The sequence below is a fragment of the Anopheles ziemanni genome, chromosome 2, assembly GCF_943734765.1.
Source record: "Anopheles ziemanni chromosome 2, idAnoZiCoDA_A2_x.2, whole genome shotgun sequence".
NCBI lineage: Eukaryota > Metazoa > Arthropoda > Insecta > Diptera > Culicidae > Anopheles > Anopheles ziemanni.
The window spans coordinates 88,141,319-88,156,549 of NC_080705.1; the positions used below are offsets into that span (position 1 = coordinate 88,141,319).

The 15,231-nt window shown below is 46.0% G+C and overlaps 2 protein-coding genes across 2 annotated transcripts; one reads left to right on the forward strand and one right to left on the reverse strand.

Annotated features, from left to right (window-relative positions):
* The first annotated feature begins 5,073 nt into the window (after positions 1-5,073).
* LOC131281133 (hydroxymethylglutaryl-CoA synthase 1) lies at positions 5,074-7,708 on the forward strand. The gene has a single exon (XM_058310387.1). It carries the CDS (start codon positions 6,042-6,044, stop codon positions 7,449-7,451), a length of 1,410 nt encoding a protein of 469 aa, XP_058166370.1. The 5' UTR covers positions 5,074-6,041; the 3' UTR covers positions 7,452-7,708.
* Positions 7,709-12,292: 4,584 nt separating this feature from the next.
* LOC131294679 (alpha-N-acetylgalactosaminidase) lies at positions 12,293-14,071 on the reverse strand. Its single transcript, XM_058322723.1, has 7 exons — positions 13,718-14,071; positions 13,477-13,651; positions 13,310-13,404; positions 13,085-13,246; positions 12,780-12,992; positions 12,521-12,682; positions 12,293-12,424 (listed from the first exon to the last, which is right to left on the reverse strand). Exons 1-7 carry the CDS (start codon positions 14,069-14,071, stop codon positions 12,293-12,295), a joined length of 1,293 nt encoding a protein of 430 aa, XP_058178706.1.
* Between the last annotated feature and the right edge of the window lie 1,160 nt (positions 14,072-15,231).

Consider the following 15,231-nt stretch of genomic DNA (forward strand, 5'->3'; position numbering starts at 1 on the left):
ACGTTAGCGGACACAAGTAGTAGAAGGGGGGAAAAAACGCAGAGAAATCGATCGGACGGTGGGAAGTGGCTCCCAGATGGAATTACGACGGGATTATTGGGTGTTACTTATGGCAGGATAAAAAAAAGACGGGAACTAGTCCATCCGTCTCAATTGCTCCCGGAGAGCGTGAAACACCCGGTCAATCATCTGTCAAATTAATTAGATCTATAATCCTTTCCAACATCCCTTCCCTTCCTCCTAAAAAGCTTCAAGAGGGGTAACTTTGGGGTCGATTGAGGCATTGTCTCGAATCTGTCAGGAACATCGATCGGAAGACTTCCACGAAAGCGTGCTTACATCGGAATTCAAGGATCTTAAAGCCATCCCGGCGTGCCACGTGATGTCACCGTGCATGGATCGGTGCTTGAAACCGAAGACTTTCCACCGGGAAAGGGGAAAAACTTTACCACGCTGCCATTTCTTTTTGCGCCTGTAACATTCCCTTAACCTTGTGTGTTATCTTTCGCGCCCTTGGCTAATGAAATTTTCATTCCATTGAGACTGCTCCACCGGCACCAAGTACGTGTCGGGGGGAAAAGAGTTTCTTGTAGCCGCGAGTTGCTTTTTGGTAACGGCAAAAAGAAACCGGGGTAACGGAAAAAAGAGAACCTCGCCAAAAAATAACCTCGACCCAATAATGTGGAATAGAATCGTAAAGATGAGAAACTTACACACTGCGGACTGCGGCCAGGGCACCTCGTTTGGGCTCTTTTTCCTCTTGGAGTTTGTGCTCGTGTTTTTTTTTTTCTTTTTGGAACGCCACGAACGGAAGTAGCCCAAACCACCCGCGGGTTGTCGGGCAGCAGTAAGAAATGCGTTTTTATCACGTCTTCGCAGCGCAAAGAAACCACCAATGTTGGGGGGGAGGAGGGGTGATGCCACTGACAGTACTCTGGTGGTTGGTGGGTGGAAGTCAGAGCGGCCCTACGTTCGCCCACTTCCAGCGCCCAGTTTCACAAATCGGTCGCACAGAGCCACGAGTTTTCCGAGGACACTTTGAAAGCGCAATTCTTTTCCTTTTTTTTCCACCCCCGCGAATGCGGTGCTGCCGGAAGCGACTTGTGGTCCAGGCCGGGGGGGGGGAAGAGGTTCGCACTTCACTTAATCAGACGTTCGCCACACTCCGGCACGAAGAAGCTGGCAGGGCGCGTGATTTTCAATCTTCTACGCCTTCACGACTTCACGACGCTCGCGCGCTCCCAATGGCCACGGCGAGCACGAACCACAATGGGTTGCGCTGGGATAGGCTTAATGCAGCTTCTTCACGACTTTGCCGGTTGCTTTCGAGCATTGGAGTGGGCACTCAACCCGCAGATGCACAAAAAAACCAAGGTACACTTAGTAGAAAGAATGAAACTAAAGAGAAAAGAAAACAACTCAAACTATTTTAATCCGCACGACCGGAAACACTAGCTTGCACCGAAGAATCTGAGCGGCAACCGACGCGGACACTTCGTTACACATTCCGGGTTGCAACACGGTTAGACACCCTTCCGGCGACCAGTTCGAAGCGCGACTGGCGAGCGGCTTACGAGCAGTTCGCCGGCCACGCTAACGATTGCGGCGATTGCGGGCCAGCTTCCGGTTCTGCCGCCGAGCACGCACCAACACGCGGGCAGATCTATCTTTACACTTTCACTCCTATCCACTGGCCGTTGGCGCTGCCGCTGCGGTACTTCCGCAGGCAGGCGGCGACGAGCTGCGATAAAATGTGACACACTTTTTTGCACCCATCGGATGCGAAGAACATAAAGAAGAACATGCTTCCCACGGTGAAGAGGGGGGGGGACGCCTGATGGGATAGGGAGGGAGTGTGGTGTCCGATAGTGGCGCCGATTCCCACTCTAAGCCACACTCCGAGACAAGTTTAGTTTCAGCTGCGTGTTTAGGAAGGTTCGGTCGAATGGTCGAAGCGTTAGATATGACTTTTCCGTTTCGTGGTCTATGCGAAGGTTTCCACCCACACACGGAGGCTGCTATCGCGGTTTTTATTTTTTTTTACTTCACTGCCAAAACCAAATTCACCACAATCTCTCTTTACAGTTCAATTTTGGAACTCCGTTTTAAAGCCTATGTCCATTTCCGTCGCGTAAGCTGGACTTGTGCAATGCGTTTTATTTTATTTGGCTGCAAATAAAGAAAACAAGAAAAACCGACCTCATGGCATAACCTTCAACAACAGCTGTTCCCAGCGTCCAAGATATGCTATCGGTGCTGAATTCGTGCCGTGTGCAATAAAAACTACTTCCGGCTCGAGCCACGAACAAGTGGTTGCTAATTTGTTTTTCATCTTATTTATGCCTATTTATAGCCCCCCATCGTGCCTTTCTGCCGTGTTTGCGCACATGCAGTGTGCATGTTTGTTTTTGCTGTCCCCATCGCTGCCCTGCCGGTCCCTCGGTCATGTGGAAAATTCATGGAAACTGCTGCTCACACGGCTGAACACTTGAAATATATCCGTTTTTGTCCGCGGCGCAATGTTGTGTTTTCTTTTCCGCTTCGTGCCCTTGGGAGTGGGCCTCGTGAAGTGGCGCGCTTTGCTTTTTTTTTGTTGTTGCCCGGTCTCGCTGTCAACCGATGAAAAATTCAGCAGCATGAAACAAGTGAACCGGAAATATGAACAATTTTGTTTCATTTTTTCTTCCCACCCACCCAGTTTTGCTCGAATAAATAAATGCAGCGAGATGTGGATCTTTTTATTTGCTTTCATCCGTTTCGTGCTGCTTTTCTTCTTCCGACACACCTCAACGCACAGTCATGCTTCCGGGATTTGTACAAGTCCTTCCTGCTTTCCATCACCGGGTACACGGCCCCACAAACAAGCACGCACACACACACACAAACACCGGTTGACGGTTGGTGACCGGATTTAAACGTTTTCTTTTTCCAACCGGCTCCGGCAAAGCTCACTTTTCACCTGTTTGGGATGGTTTTTATTTTTCCTCCCAGAATTTGACACATTCTCATGCAAAACCTTCTTCTGCAGAGTTCGCACCGGATGCTAATGCCGAAGGTATTTTTTCCTGCAAAGTCCACACCGGCGTGGGTAACTCGATCAGGAAACTTTTCCCTTTTCCCGGCAAATTCTCCTGTCAAGTGCGGCGACCGTGGGTGTGGGTGTGCGAAAGTAAGAAAAATAAATAAGTAAATATTCGCCTCCAAATTACGCACGGGAATACGAATACGTAATATACTTTGCCCGACCACGCGGGCCTGGCATACGGGGTTTTATCCACGCGAACAGAATCAACGCACCGACTCGACTGATTCCGAAGGCATCGGAAACAACGTTTTTGTTATGCTTTATGCTGCGTTCCATGGGTGGCAACGTGGTTGTGACGGTTGCGAACGGAGCCGCCTTGTAGCATAGTTCACGGTTCATGCAACGTTTTATCACGAAGTCTGAACGCGAACGGCCTCTCCATTCGTGCAGGACTCGGATGAACGTGAATCAACAATTCCCCCGGCTGATCCTCTACCCAACCGGGCCTCCTACCCGTCCAAATGTGGCCCCAAATGGTTGCGCTTGCTGTAAAGCACGTGCAATCAATGCTGCGGCCTCGTGCGCAAGCGCGTGTTTATGTTTTGACTGGTCCTTTGAACCTGAACTCCAAAGGGACACACACGCTGCCACCCCCCATTTTCTGGTGGGGGTCGTGGTACCGGCCATCATTATGGGCGACATGTACAACAGCAAGCATATTGCGATAAAAAACGGCAGACGCCTCACAACTGACAGCTCGCACCGGAAGTAATGTGATTTACTTTTACGACACGCGTGCACCTTATCATATTTCTAAATGGGCTATTTTATCATTTTTATCGTAACTTGATGAAGGTCCATAAAGCACCGGAGAAAGAGACGGCCGTTTGAAGTAGGGAATGGTTTTGCAAACGTGTGGATAATTTGAGTACCAGGAGCCCCTGGGCGAGATGAATCGATGTTGATTTGTTGTTACGTTTTTTATTAAAATCGATTCTTATTTTCGTATTTCATTCCACAACGCTGAAGCGCTGTAATGGTGACATATTTTCAACATTTTTTTTATTTTGTTACAAATTTTTCCCTTTAACAGAAGTTCAATTACCCTTAACAGGCATTCAAATTTCTAATTTCTTCAGCGGTACTAGGCGTCTCCATTGATAAAAGTATTCGCTTGTTTTTTACGATAATAAGTTTTTTTTCTTAACTACTCACTATTGTTAGTGTAGTTTCATCTCCTCATATTCACTTTCACTTTCGCAACCCCAAAATCTCAAATTTTATCACAATTTTTTTAGCTTGAAACAGGTGTAATTGTAATTGTAATTGAAAGCTTTACAAAACCATACACTGGTTAAAATTCAACAAGAGCCATTGTAGCTGTTCAAAAACATCGATTTTTTCAAAAAGAAAGAAATACAATGTATGAAAGATAGTTAATAGGCGTTATTACTGCGAATCCCATTCAAACGATGGCCGGTAAAGCATTCAGAATTAGAAGCAATATACAATCAATAGAAATTACCACTGCATTTAAGTGTATTACGCCTATTATTTTCGAACCACATTTAGATGTTGGGAAAATCACATGTCGATCAACTGTCTCTTTGAATATTCAACTACTGGTATAATACCGGTTCGATAACTTTTAATTACCGTTTCGATGACCGTCAAAATGTCAAATCATAGACTGTCAAACAGATGTTCATCAAATGTAAACAAACATGGAAAACATGAGTACATAGTCCAATTGGCCGGCATGATTTGCATTATACAAAAGTACAGAAATTGAAGTAAAATTAAATCAATAATGGTGGTAGAACCAGGCTCCTAATGAATGAGTTGGTTTAATTTACACGTGGCCAGGGGATCCCAATGTTAAAGACTTTGTTTCTTATGTTATCATTAAGTAAAAGAAGTGAAAAAATATAGTTTGTGTAACAAGTTACAGCCGGCCTGCAACTCGTTCGTACTAATTGTGACAAACCAATTGAAAACCGTCGAAAATCTGGTCAAATTCTAATTATGCACATCAGAGTACAGTAACTGCATGTAATTCCGCTGTGAGGTGGCGTAATAACTTTTTCCGCGAACCGATCATCTTCGCGGCCGCGACCAAATACACGTGTGTGTGGTGGAAAGCTTCTTTTCTCATAACATCTTCGCGAGACACGCGGTTAACATCACGCCACCGACACCGCAGGCGATCAGTCTTGCGACGGAGTTTGCCGCATCCGGACGGAATCGTCTTCACTAAGCCGCCTACTGGAAGAGCATCTGGACATTGTCGCCCACCGACACTTGGAGCTTCTTTTGCTGCCCACTGAAAACTGGCTTGTTCGCAGTGCGTGGATCCGAGTCCGGTCCTACGGAGATACCGATAATCCGGGTGACATAACGCACGATTCCGTAACCTCGAAGCCATCCTCGCTCGCTTCCGGAGACACATCGAGAGGAAAAGCCTTCGTCAACCTTCACGACACGGCCGCTAACCGGACACGGTCGCGTAGATATTATCAATCGAATCTCGAAGTCATCGTTTGAACACGTGTGTTATGTAACGTGGCTGAAGACCGATATCAGGAAAGGCCAACCGAATACCGATAGCCAAACGGAAGACCTCTGCGAGTGCGTTTTAGTAAGCGAGTGTGTGTGCGTAAGTGTATGACCGTAATTCGGACCACAACGGCGTGTCTTCGTTGCCCACAGTGGAATCCGGTTTCCGACAGTGACCTACTAAACGGCCCGGTACGCAGCTAACGGGGCTTCCTCGCGAGTTTTCCGTACGCCAGCTGGAAAGAAAACGCGCACAGGAGCAATCTTCCCCGCCGAAGACGAACGGCGCAACGAAGAGAAAACAGAAACGCGATCGAAACGCAAGAAAGCGTCGATTTTGGTGTGATCGCCGTCCGAGCGAAGCAGCAAAAAAAGAAAGTTAAGCTGTCCGCCCGAGGGGGATAGTCAGCGTGGAGAAAGTTTCCTGCGCCAGTTCAGTGTGTGCCACCGTGCCAGAAAGATGAGCAGCAGCAACGCAGCAGGCCACTGGCCCGAACGGGTTGGAATCAGGGGGATGGAGATCGTGTTTCCGTCGCAATTTGTCGAACAGACGGAACTGGAGGCGTTCGACGGTGTGTCGGCGGGCAAGTACACAGTCGGGCTGGGCCAGCAGCGGATGGGCTTCTGCTCCGACCGGGAGGACATCAACTCGCTGTGCCTTACGGCCGTGCGGAACCTGCTCGATCGCCAGGCGGTCCCGCTCCATCAGATCGGTCGCCTCGAGGTCGGCACCGAGACGATCGTGGACAAATCGAAGAGTGTTAAGTCGGTGCTGATGCAACTGTTCGAACCGGCCGGCGTCACCGACCTGGAGGGAATCGACACGACGAACGCGTGCTACGGTGGAACTGCCGCGCTGCTGAACGCGATCAACTGGATCGAGTCGTCGAGCTGGGATGGCCGGCTCGCGTTGGTCGTATGTGGCGATATTGCCGTGTACGCACAAGGGACGGCCCGACCGACCGGAGGAGCCGGTGCTGTGGCCATGCTGATCGGACCCAACGCACCACTCTGCTTCGATCGGGGACTGCGGGCGTCGTACATGAAGCACGCGTATGACTTCTACAAACCAGACCTCAGCTCGGAGTATCCCGTCGTCGACGGGAAGCTCTCGATCCAGTGCTACCTAAGTGCCCTCGACGCGTGCTACCAGCTGTACGGCAAGAAGTTTGCCCAGCGTCACCCGGACGTCGTCGCTCCCGTCACGCTCGACACGTTCGGCGCGTTCATTTTCCACAGCCCCTACGGCAAGCTGGTACAGAAATCACTCGCTCGAGTTGGCTTGAACGATTTCGTCCTCACGCCCCCCGAACAGCGCGCCAAACTGTTCCCCGGGCAGGCCGAACAGTTCGCCAACGTCCGCCTGGAGGACACCTACTTCGATCGGGACGTGGAGAAAGCCTTCATGACGCAGTACGCAGCAGTTTTTGAGGCGAAAACGAAACGCTCGCTTCATCTGGCGAGTCAGATCGGCAACATGTACACACCCTCGGTGTACAGCTGCCTCGTGTCGCTGCTGATCGGTTCCGACGTGGACGAACTTCTCGGCAAGCGAGTCGGTGTGTTCTCGTACGGTTCCGGGCTTGCCTCGTCGATGTACTCGATCAGCATCACCACCGACCGTGAGCAGCTGGCCGAGTTCAAGCAACATCTCAACTACGTCCAGCCGCTGCTCGAACGCCGCACCAAGGTCGCACCGGCCGAATTCACCGAAATGATGGCGGTCCGGGAGAAGAACAACCACGCGGCACCGTACGAACCGACCGGCTCGGTAGAGGTACTCTTCCCCGGCACGTACTACCTGAAATCGGTCGACTCGATGCACCGGCGAACGTACGAGCGGGTTCCACCAGAGCAACCCTCCTCCTGAGGTGCCCTGCGCCAACGGACGACAACGACTACCACATCCCCCCTCCCCTTTTATAACCTATCACTTCCTTCATCGATGGTGCCGCACGCTCCAAGAGCGTGGCACGCTGCCACGGGCGGTTGACAACAGGACGGAAGGCGTCCACGTGGCTTTGCTTTTTTTTACACTGTACCTCACAGTTTGGTAGATCGTTTACCAGTAGAACAGTAGTGGTTAGTTAGCATGTTAGGAGAATATCCATGATGATTACCCGTTGCGCCCGGGTACCGGGACATTGGACAGCTTATCTCTGTTGATCCGAATGGAAACCATTCGGTTTTGCTCTTTTTCCCTGTTTTTTATCCTCCCCTTCTGCATGTATGTCCTTGTTCCCCGATGTTCTTTTGTTAATGTTAGTATTATTCATTTGCTTTTTTTTCTAATTTGTATTTTTACCTAATAAAATCGAAAGACAAAATGTATGGTGAACTGAAAACAAACACACGGCTAGCGTATTCTTTCATTCAATCGTACTGCACGCCAAACTGAAAGAAATCAAAACCGCACACGCAGCAGAGGGTCTGTAAACTTGTTCATCTTGCCAACGGCTGTATGGCACCATTTTTCACACATTTCAGTGGAAAAAGATGAGCCCTGCGGGTGCCGTCGTTCGCCGTCGGTTCTGGCCACGCCACCAATCCATGAATCATCGCAACGTGATAACATAACGCACGCCGCTATGGCAGCGGGGTGTGTTCGCGAAGAAAGCAGATCGCGATCATCGTAACGTCGTCGAAGAAGGCCGGCCACAGGGAACAGGTTTCGTTTCCATTGCGTCGTTGCGCGGTTGCGATCGTGAAGATCCCGGTTCCGTATCGATTGTGCCACGTTTCGACTATTTATCGTACCCGCGCGTTAATGTGTTTGACGCGACGAATGTTCCCCCAATGATGTTGAATTTTGATGTTTGATTTTGTCTAATAAACCTTTGCCATCGCTCTCCTTCAAGTCGACACGAGGCAACATTTTTGCCGTCTTTCCTTTCCTTAGTTATTCCCAATAACCTTGGAAAAAGATGATGAAACAAAAAAAAAGGAGTCTCTCAACAGGCAAAACCAACGAATGACTACAAACCACGTTTTACGACAATGTTTGTTCTTTGGTTGTTCACGCTTTGGCTATGGGTAAACCCGTTTTTAGAGACGATTTCAATGTCCAGGAACTGTTACAGCACGGCATGGTCCGGGAGTCTACAAATTATGGCACAGGTTTGGGACGAAAAGGGCCAGAAAAGAAAAAAAAATCATCGAATGATTCGAAAACTCAAAGTTTTTAGTATGTTCTAATGCAATCTAACCTTTGAGTTAATTTGAATTAGTAGAGTTAACATTTTCATAGATCGATTTGGGTTAAGAATTTCATGTAGTTGATATAAAAAGTTAAAAAAAACCGTAAAAAAATGTTTCATCTAAATTTGATCTGTAGGGTAACTGTACCAATAGTGGTGCACTTAGTAATATAAATACCAAATAAGTGTAATTTATGAGTGTTAAGAACACAATATTCTACATATTTGAATCAATTATGATCGAAACATGACTTTTCTTCTGAAAAACATCTATTTTCACCGTAAACCATACAAAATACACGAAAAAAAGCGTATTTTTCTTCCTAGTCGGTTGCTCCTATTATGGCGGTATGGTTCCTATAGTTGTGGTATCGTGTTCCTATAGTGGTGGTAGTACGAAAAACTTGAATATATTTTGACTATTACTTAGTTTTGAAGCATATTTCAAACAGAACGGTAAAATACTCCTTGACATATGCGTTGTCATTGAAAAGACTGTGTTGTTTTACCGAAATATGTCCAATTTTAATTCATAAAAAATGCTCTGAATATTACAGCTGAAACTATAGTATATGCTTTATAGCGTATCCTTCGCCCGCTTTCTTTTTTCTTTCCTCTGCTTCTTCTGCTGAGCCTTCTCTCCAGTTCCGCTTTGTTTATTTTGTAGAAACAGAATAAAATCATTAAATTTACCTGATTATGTTGGCCAAAACAGGAATAAAACTAAAATATACTTGTGAAAAACTCTATGGCTACTATAGGAACAACTTGGGTTTTTTGTACCTATAGTGGCACTATAGTAAAAACTATGAAAATATAATGAAATTATGCTAAAATGCACTAAGTTCGTATAAATCAAATATATTGGGGTATGTCAGTAGCGAAATCGTATAGTTTTAATGATTTTGCAGTAATTTATAGCCTTAAGGAAATCATGATATTCGTTATATATTCTTAAGGAATGCAGCATGTTGGGACAACCTGTTTTGAAAATATGAATTTTGGAGCTTCTATATTACGGAATGGGATGATTCATCTTTTGAACACTCCGCAGAAGATCAAAGAACATTTCATAGAAGAACAAATAACTCCATTGTATATATATCGGCGTAGAGCTAGGATTTTATTCCACTACAACCACTATTGGTACTAGCTCCACTATGGGTGCACTTACCCTAGATGCTGCTCATTTAAAAATGCTGCATTGCAACTAAAGGTTCTAATGGTTTTCACTGTTACATTTGTTAAAGTCTGTGCTGCTGTGTAACATAATTCACAGAAGTGAAATTAACAAATGCAAAACTAAAATTATACAATGATCGTCATGACATGGTATGTTTACTGTTCCCAACCGCTAAGAGGAATCAGTTTGTTGAATGCATCGCAGTGCCCTCGCGGGATGGACTTTGGACCATCGGCAGTTGAACACATAAAGAAAAGCGGAATGTGTCATCGGAAGTGGGCATTTCGAGATGCAAGAAACAGCGAAAGCGCACACCGTCAGCCGTACATATAAAGTAAAAACACAGACACAGAAAACAATAAAAATGGTACCGCGCGTGAGCATGGCCATTTCATCGTTAGTTTGAGCTTATCAAGCTAAGAAAAATATCAGCTGCATAGTTTGCAAGCTTATCACGTATCGGGATCGACTGAAGAAATCTATTCCTAAATCTCTTCCTCTCGAAAGAAGCGGAAAAACTTCAACAAGTACGTACCGAGTAAAAAAAACGCTACATTAAAAAACTTTTCGTAAGTGCGATGGCATTTGACGAGGCAAACTAAAGCAAACGTACAGCTAATGGGTTTTGGTGCCCGCGGGGGGGGGGGAAATGGGCTTTCGCAGACCACTGTTTACCGATGTGGATCGTATTGATAGAGCATTACAGCCTGGCAAGGGGCTGATGCCATCCCGCCCGAGGCTATTTTTTTATGCTCACCAAGTTTACCGAAACTCAACCCCATGGACAACGCTGGTAAAGTTGCATAACAACCGATATTTAACACCACAGTGATCGTCAAGGTGGTCTCTTGTGACGGATTTTGATTTTCACAATGGATGTGGGGATCGGTTTACACATACATCGTTTATTCTCTTGAATTTTTTTTATTATTGTCAACGTGTTCGATCGATTTACGCGAACAACAAACATACGATCAACAAAGCGTGGCTCGTGGTTAACTTCATGACTTCATACTCAAAACGTTCACCCGAATGCAGGGAAATTTATTTATAACTCAAGTTTCCCACTGTTACCTCGGTATAATCATCCAACAACTCGACTGGGCTAAGCAACCACTTGAACCGAACACGCGTTTGTTTGTCGAATCCCAAATACATACTTATCGGCCATAACCCAGCAGCACACTTCCGGCTGAACAATTTCGGTGGCTTCCGATTCCGATGCACAGCACCGCTGGGGGCTAATTCCAATTTTTAAATGAGATCAAGGTTCGTGGAAAGAAAGAAGTAAAGTTCGTGGAAAGAAAGTTCCAGTAAAGTAACGAATACATTTTTTATAATTTTGAGAAAGATTTTCCGATTGTTTTTTCCTTGCAAAAAGGGGGTTTTAATTTTGTTATTTTTATAAGCTTAATTAAAACGAAGTAAAATTATGAAAATTAAATTATGTTGATTCACCGTTTACGGATGTCAGCAAACATTTGTTCCAGTACATCTTGCCATTTGATTGTGTTAGGAAAGTTGCAAATACATGTGGCAACATGCGATAACTGCTCGCTGTTCGATCCCACCACGTGCGTTGTTCCGGATTGGTTGTACGGATTGATAATTGTTTATTTTCACCGTCTTTCCTTTCATGACGGCATCGGAGGGTTGCACTTTCCTTGTGCCGAACCGTTAGCCGTGTGGACGAGGTGTAATTGGCTTCAATTTAGCACACACTGCAACGCCGAATGCAACGTGCGAATGAAACGTTCCACATCCGAAACCAGATGGGTTTTGTATGAAAGTTGTAAAGCGGTCGGCGGTGAGGAATGGTTTAATGGCTTAATTTACGCAGACCGTTTCCTTATGGTCAGTAGGGTACGTCCCGATCCACCCTCGCCGACGAAGCGAGGGTGCAAAAAATGTGTGAGTAAGCAGTCGACACTCGAAGCAAGAGATCATATGTAACCTCACTTGAAGCAAAAGACCTTGAGCAAAAGACGAGAAGCAAAAGACAGTAAGCAAAAGACCAGAAGTAAAAGACCATGACACTATCGAAACGGGAACGGACAAGCAAGACGAGTTCTCCACCCTGACCTTGGCCGCCACGTTGTTGGCGAGGTGGGAAGCCGCTGCATGCACGGTGGAAGCATAAAAAAAACGGGATATCCACAGGGGTGTTTATTTGTGTTTGCGCAGGCCACTGTATGGGGCAAAAACAACTCTTATGGTGCGAATCGGCGTGTTTTCATAATACAAACAACGTTGCAAAATACGACCGCATCGCCGTCATGACCTATGATGGTAGCCTACGTCCTAAATAATACCTAATTTAATGATAACCGATTAGAAGCGGATAAAATCCGTTCCATACTGAGGCACGAAGCGGAAGAAGTTGGCCCCGGACGGGTTGACGCGTGTTTCAAAGTTTGCGTTGGCCCTCAGCAGCATCGGTTTGGCGTCCGGGTTGAAGAGATCCTGCAGAAGTGGGATCAGACGAAAGACGGAACGCACATTTACATCCTTGTTCACACACAATGCAGCGATGGGTGTATCTGTTTTCCATAAACTTACGTAAACTTTGTAGCCCTTGATGATGGTGTTGTTGCTGAGCCCGACGTCCTCCTGAAGGTGCACCGTCACCGAGTACGGGGCCCCATCTGCACGGCGGCTAACAAAGGCAACGGCTTGCGTCAACTCGTGGCCCACCCTTGGCAGTACTGGCCGTTTCCAGATCTAAGCGTTTCAAAAGACAAAGATATGACTTGTAGCGCGTTTTCTCTTTCGAAGCTTCCCCATGATTATGCAACGGTCATGCCTATGCCTGCATTACCTCCATTTTGTTGAACGTCTTCACAAGTCTCCCCTGAATGCCGAGTGGGTCCTGGTTCACCTTTATGATGGCCCGGTTAAGCAGGAGCTCCTTGATCTCCGGCGTGACCTTCGCCAGATCGTTGGAGATAAGCACGGGTGCTGCTAGAATCGTCCAAACGGCCAGCTGGGATTTACTCTGGTCGTAGCTTAGTCCGTAGTTTCCTAGAACCAACTGGCAGGGGAACGACGCCACCACGCCACCATTTGAATGTTGATCAAGTATTTTGAATGAGTCAAGTAAGTAGCGAGAACAGATAAACCTACCGTGTCGGGATCATTCCAGTGACCCGGTCCATGGTGTGGTACGATTCTATCCTGATTGTCAGCAAAGTATTTCGTTATCTCGACCACCGACTCATGCGAGTCCTCGATATCGCCCCAGTTACGCCACATGTTACAGGTCTTCTTTAGCTGCTCATAATCGGGCTGTTGGAAAAAAAGAAAGTTTGAACCAACCACCCATGCCTCTTAAATCGCACCTTCACTCACGATGATGCCATCGTACTCCTGGTAAGCCGGCCACGAGCAAGAGTACAGTATCGGTCGCCCAGTCCGATTCATATATTCACCAAACTTAATGTAATCTTTCAACGGAAAAATGGAAACGTTTCTTTCAGTGATAGTAACGGAAAGGATCGATAACACCACAGTCTTACCATCCACCATCAGCTCAACGTCCGCGTAACAGCCATCGATTTTGATAAAGTCCACGTGCCAGTCGGCAAACGTTTGTGCGTCCAGCTTGAAATAGTCCATCATGCCCGGATAGCCGGCACACGTTTTCGTGCCAATGTCTTGATAGATTCCAAACTTAAGGCCTCGCTCGTGGATCTACACGGAAGGGAATGATCATCGTTTTAATGATACGAGCGTGAACGAGTGGCTTATTTTTCTCACATAATCCGCTAGGTGTTTGATTCCGTTTGGAAATCTCTCCTTGTTCGGTTGCAGAACGCCATCCTTGTCGCGTTCATCGGCCATCCAGCAGTCGTCGATGTTGACATACTCGTAGCCAGCATCACGGTATCCTTCCGACACCATCAGATCGGCCATCCTTTTGAACAACTTCTCACTGATGCACTCGTCCGGGTACTTCTTGCAGTCCGTAATGCACCGGAAACGTTCCCAGCTCATCCATCCCATCGGTGGTCGGCGTGCCAATCCATTCTCCAGCCCTAAAACTTGCTCGTTGATGAACCAAACTGTTACAATTGCTCCGAGCAGAAACGCCGGGATCCTGACGTGAACCATCGTCGAACGTTTCCAAAACCTAACAACACCGGGACTAGCTTTCTCAACTGCCGTTGGGCTTCGTTTTATAATGCGACTAGAACGGTTTGAACGCATAATCTAACCCAGTAAGATAGGTGCCGGTTTTATCAATCGTGTCCAACTGTTGACTCTGGTACTCAAGACCATAAAATGCCCAGCAAGACGTCGCAAAGAACATCGACCCGCGCAAAGCCAATTGAAGTGTGCGGTATTTTGATGACCCAAATTTTGTTAGCAGGCTCTTAGGACTGTTTATTGGCCACCGTCTAAACGGCTTTTCATCGGTGCAAGTATTGCATAATGACATTTTCTATATTTATGGGTGTAGTTTTTTATCAGATAACTTTGATGGTTTAAACGTGACGACCAAATGCAGGAGGATTAATGCAATAGTGGCATGGGTCAACATAACTTTTTGTTTTCGCATTTCTGGGTCACAAATGCTGAATCTTCCGTATTTTTTTTTTTTTATTGATGATTTGCTGATGTTCGGTGCTTAATTATGCCAAGCATGCCTGCCAATGGAAACTAATTAGAGGTCATTAGCGAAGGCTCATAATTACGGAAGTCTTAAGAATATGTTTTTATATAGGAACTTTGGATTGAAGTTTTTTCTTCACCTTCCATATATTTGTTACAATTAATTATTTTGATAAAGTAGGTGGACACGTGATATCACATATATCATATGTTCTGTAGATAGGTGGAAACGTAATGCGTTCTGTAATCTAAATAGAATCTTATACCACCAGAAATACATCGCTAATACCCCTTTTGTAATTTCAAGGGTATTTGTGAGCTTTATCGTTTTTTTTAAATTTTCCTAGGATGTTAAATCTCATAATTTAGTAACGGCATAAATTTAAATTTAAGAATATTTGAAAATCATTTCGTGTCACCCTGTGTTTGCATTTGGTAAATCTATTTATGTTTTTCGAGATGAGGGCACAGCCGAACCTATAATAAAGTGGTACATTGTAAAAAGGGCGTAAATATTGCAAAGTTAAAACCAAATTTGCAATTTTAACCAATATTTCTACTTTTAATTCATGCTTCCATGAAGCTTTGTTCAACCAAGCTTGGCTAAAAGGTAAATATTTTTTCTACTGAAAATTACAACTCTGCTGTCAAACGTCGGT